The sequence below is a fragment of the Haplochromis burtoni genome, unplaced genomic scaffold (assembly GCF_018398535.1).
Source record: "Haplochromis burtoni strain Fernald_Lab_line unplaced genomic scaffold, NCSU_Asbu1 Contig_68, whole genome shotgun sequence".
Classification (NCBI taxonomy): domain Eukaryota; kingdom Metazoa; phylum Chordata; class Actinopteri; order Cichliformes; family Cichlidae; genus Haplochromis; species Haplochromis burtoni.
In genome coordinates, this window is record NW_024582429.1 from 1,873,856 (window position 1) to 1,876,866 (window position 3,011).

The 3,011-nt window shown below is 39.2% G+C and overlaps 1 protein-coding gene across 2 annotated transcripts in view; it reads right to left on the reverse strand.

Moving 5' to 3' along the window:
- tsen54 (TSEN54 tRNA splicing endonuclease subunit) overlaps positions 1-1,288 on the reverse strand; it is a 14,247-nt gene extending 12,959 nt beyond the window's left edge. For both annotated transcript variants that reach the window (XM_042221491.1, XM_042221492.1), the window contains exon 1: positions 1,137-1,288. In XM_042221491.1, coding sequence (XP_042077425.1) covers positions 1,137-1,273 — 137 coding nt within the window. In that variant the 5' untranslated portion in view covers positions 1,274-1,288. The remainder of the gene's footprint in view (positions 1-1,136) is intronic.
- Positions 1,289-3,011: the final 1,723 nt, after the last annotated feature.

The window sequence follows — 3,011 nt, forward strand, 5'->3', positions numbered from 1 at the left end:
GTGAGGGTCATGTGAGGTCTGTCACTAAATCTGGATTTTATCACATGAAAAACATAAGCAAACTTTTCTCTCTCAGTAACTCAGAAGATGAGCCGCTGCAATGGTCCTTAAAGGGAGCAACCGGAAGAAGAAGAAGCTGAGGCTCGACTCTTGTAATGCTCCGTTGTCTGGTCTATGCAAAAATGTCTCACATCAACAACAACTGATTCAAAACTGCAGCCAGACCAGTTTTAAAACACTCTGGCTGCTAGTTTGTGCACTGACTTTAAAATCCTTTTAGCTGTTTTTAAGGCACTTCTTAGTCTCTGTACATCATATTCGTCTCACATGGTGGCAGGTAACGAATCACTAAAGCCAGGTTTCTCATTGTTTTAGTTTATTTGTGTTTCATATAACTAAAATGATTTTTCTAGCCCATATTCAGTTCATATCTGAGCTTTAGGCAACTGTAAAATCTTTCTAGCAAAGCTGCATCGGTGTGAAAGATTATCATGACAAGAAAGCAGCAGTCCCCAAGTTACTGGCATACTTTCCAGGCGTTGCATGTTGGTGTATAACGTTAGTATCACTTATGAAGTCCATCTGCGTGTAATTAAAGTGCCATCATGAGTCATAAAGTCGTGACTCAGTGCCATGGGACCTCGCCCAGACTTGTTTTAAAAGGACTCCACCCTGATGCTTTGTCTGTGTGCAGAAAAACAGAAACAGCAGACTTCCAAAAATTTTTTACTGTTACTTAATTCCTAACTTTCCAAATGCTTTCTTTCTCCCACGGCTGTTTTTCACCAAAACACACAACAGAGGGTGTCAGAGAGTCGAATACAGAGTGTCACTATTTCAGAAAACGTGTCCAGATAATATTTCAGTAACAGTGTTTGTCTGGAAACAACTGTGCAGCTTCATCGGTGCGTTTTAATGAAACTAATGAAACTATAGGCGTTTTCTCTTCAGCACGTATTCACGTTTAAGCTAACAGTTAGCTTTAAACTAACCCGTGCTACCATGTGCAGAAGAAGTCTGAGAGTTCCGTCCACAGTGATTCAATGACAAACAGCCGCTGAGGGAGAACACAAGACAAAGTACCGCTACCCTGCGAACAAGCCCGCTCACAGGTACCGTTAAAGGTAAAAACGCACCTTAAAATTTCACTGTAGAACTTCCCTTTATCGTCTGTGTTGTTTTGATCCGCCATGATGCCGGGGGTCTGCCTGCTACTGCGGCTCTCCTCTGGGTCCTGGTGACCGTCAAATTCATCACTTATAATCGTGGCCATCAGAGGGCGCCAAAGGGCACAGTTTAAAATCAGGGAAGGGTTTTTCCAGAATATTTGATTTGTTCCGGTGTTGTGCCAAAAAGTGATTGTCTGCCAAAAACTGATTTCCAATGTTTCTGTGTATTTTTTATGTGTAATATCTTTACGTATGTTCGTAAATAGACTTCGGTGAACAGGGTTTACAAAGGGGTTATATAGAGAATTAAAACAATATCTGTTTTTCAAGTATCTTTACAACTCTCTGCTATTGTTATTACATTACATTATAACCAATCCGGTCCTTTATCCCCACTTAAAATATTTTTACAGAAATATTGTAATATTTGCTGCCATTTCTGCTGTCCTCTTGGCCAACTTACTCTTACAAAAGACATTTTTAATGTTAATGAGATTTTTTTTAACTGGATAAAAAAAAGGTTATATAAAAGTCACTGCCAAAAACTGATTGCGGCTTCTACCTTGTTACACGAATGTTGTTTGTGGCTCAAGATGACTTTATGTCATCCATGAGGGATGCATTTGACATATGTTTCACATATTATAGCCCAACAAGTTACTTATAGCAGTTTAAATACGAGCAATCAGTTTTTGGCAAATACCGGAAATCAGTTTTTGGCAGACAATCACTTTTTGGCACAACACCGGCCAAAACAAACCAAAGGGTCCCACAAGAAGGCAGAAAACTGGATCAGGCAAAAATACAGGGTAGAAAATTAGTGCAGAAAATGTTTGTCATGATTTTCAGGTTCATTCTACTAACAGCATCTAACGATTATCCCCCAAAATTGATTCTGTTCATCTGGATGTAGCGTTTTTAGTAAATGACTGTTTTGCAAGTTGAAAGCTTCTTTCTTTTCATGATAAAGGAAGGAGACATAAAATCTTAAGTTTATTTAAAGGGTTAAATGTCTATTTTATAGCCTTCACTGAAATTTCGATGTCATTGTAAATATGAGTCTCAACAATGGTGCATTGTTAAAAAGAAAAAATGAACTGGTCAGCTCAGCAACTCCAAATAACGCTGCAACGCTGGAATGCTGCAAATTTTTGGACTGATCCAATACCAAGTAAATACAGGGCTGGTGTTCTGACAAACCATCCTATTTTGGCAAAACGTCCTACCGTATGCACATTTCTGCTGTCACAGAGTAATTCCAGCACATATTTAAGTAGGTATGACGGTTTGCCACTAAACTGTGCCCTTCAGAGTATGCTTGTAGCTCATATTCATAAAGCCAGGATGGTTTGCTACTTAATATTACCCGTCAGAGTATGTTTCTAGCTCTTATTAACCAAGGTAGGATGATTTTGCCACTGAATTTTAGTTGTTAAAGTATGCTTCTAAGCAGTGTTGGTCAAGTTACTTGAAAAAAAGTAATCAGTAACTAATTACTGGTCATATTCACAAAGGTAGAATTGTTTGGCACTGAATTTTACCAGAGTATTTTTGTAGTTAGGGTTAGATTGAAAATGTGACGTCATTTCCAGGGTAAAACCGCAAAGGATTGTAGGTACGAGTGGCAAGTGGTACGAATTGAATTCATTGTGCTATGCTGCTTTGTTCACTGTGGCTTTGCGGGCTAATATTTGTTGTGTTTTGTAGGAAAACCAGCCTACAAAATGCTGGAATGCGATCCAGACTGTGCGCCCTCTACCAACCTGGGTCATACCGAGTTTAAAGCTGCTACCACAGCGAGATTGAATCGGTTAAGAGAGAGAGTGATATTAAAACAGCCAC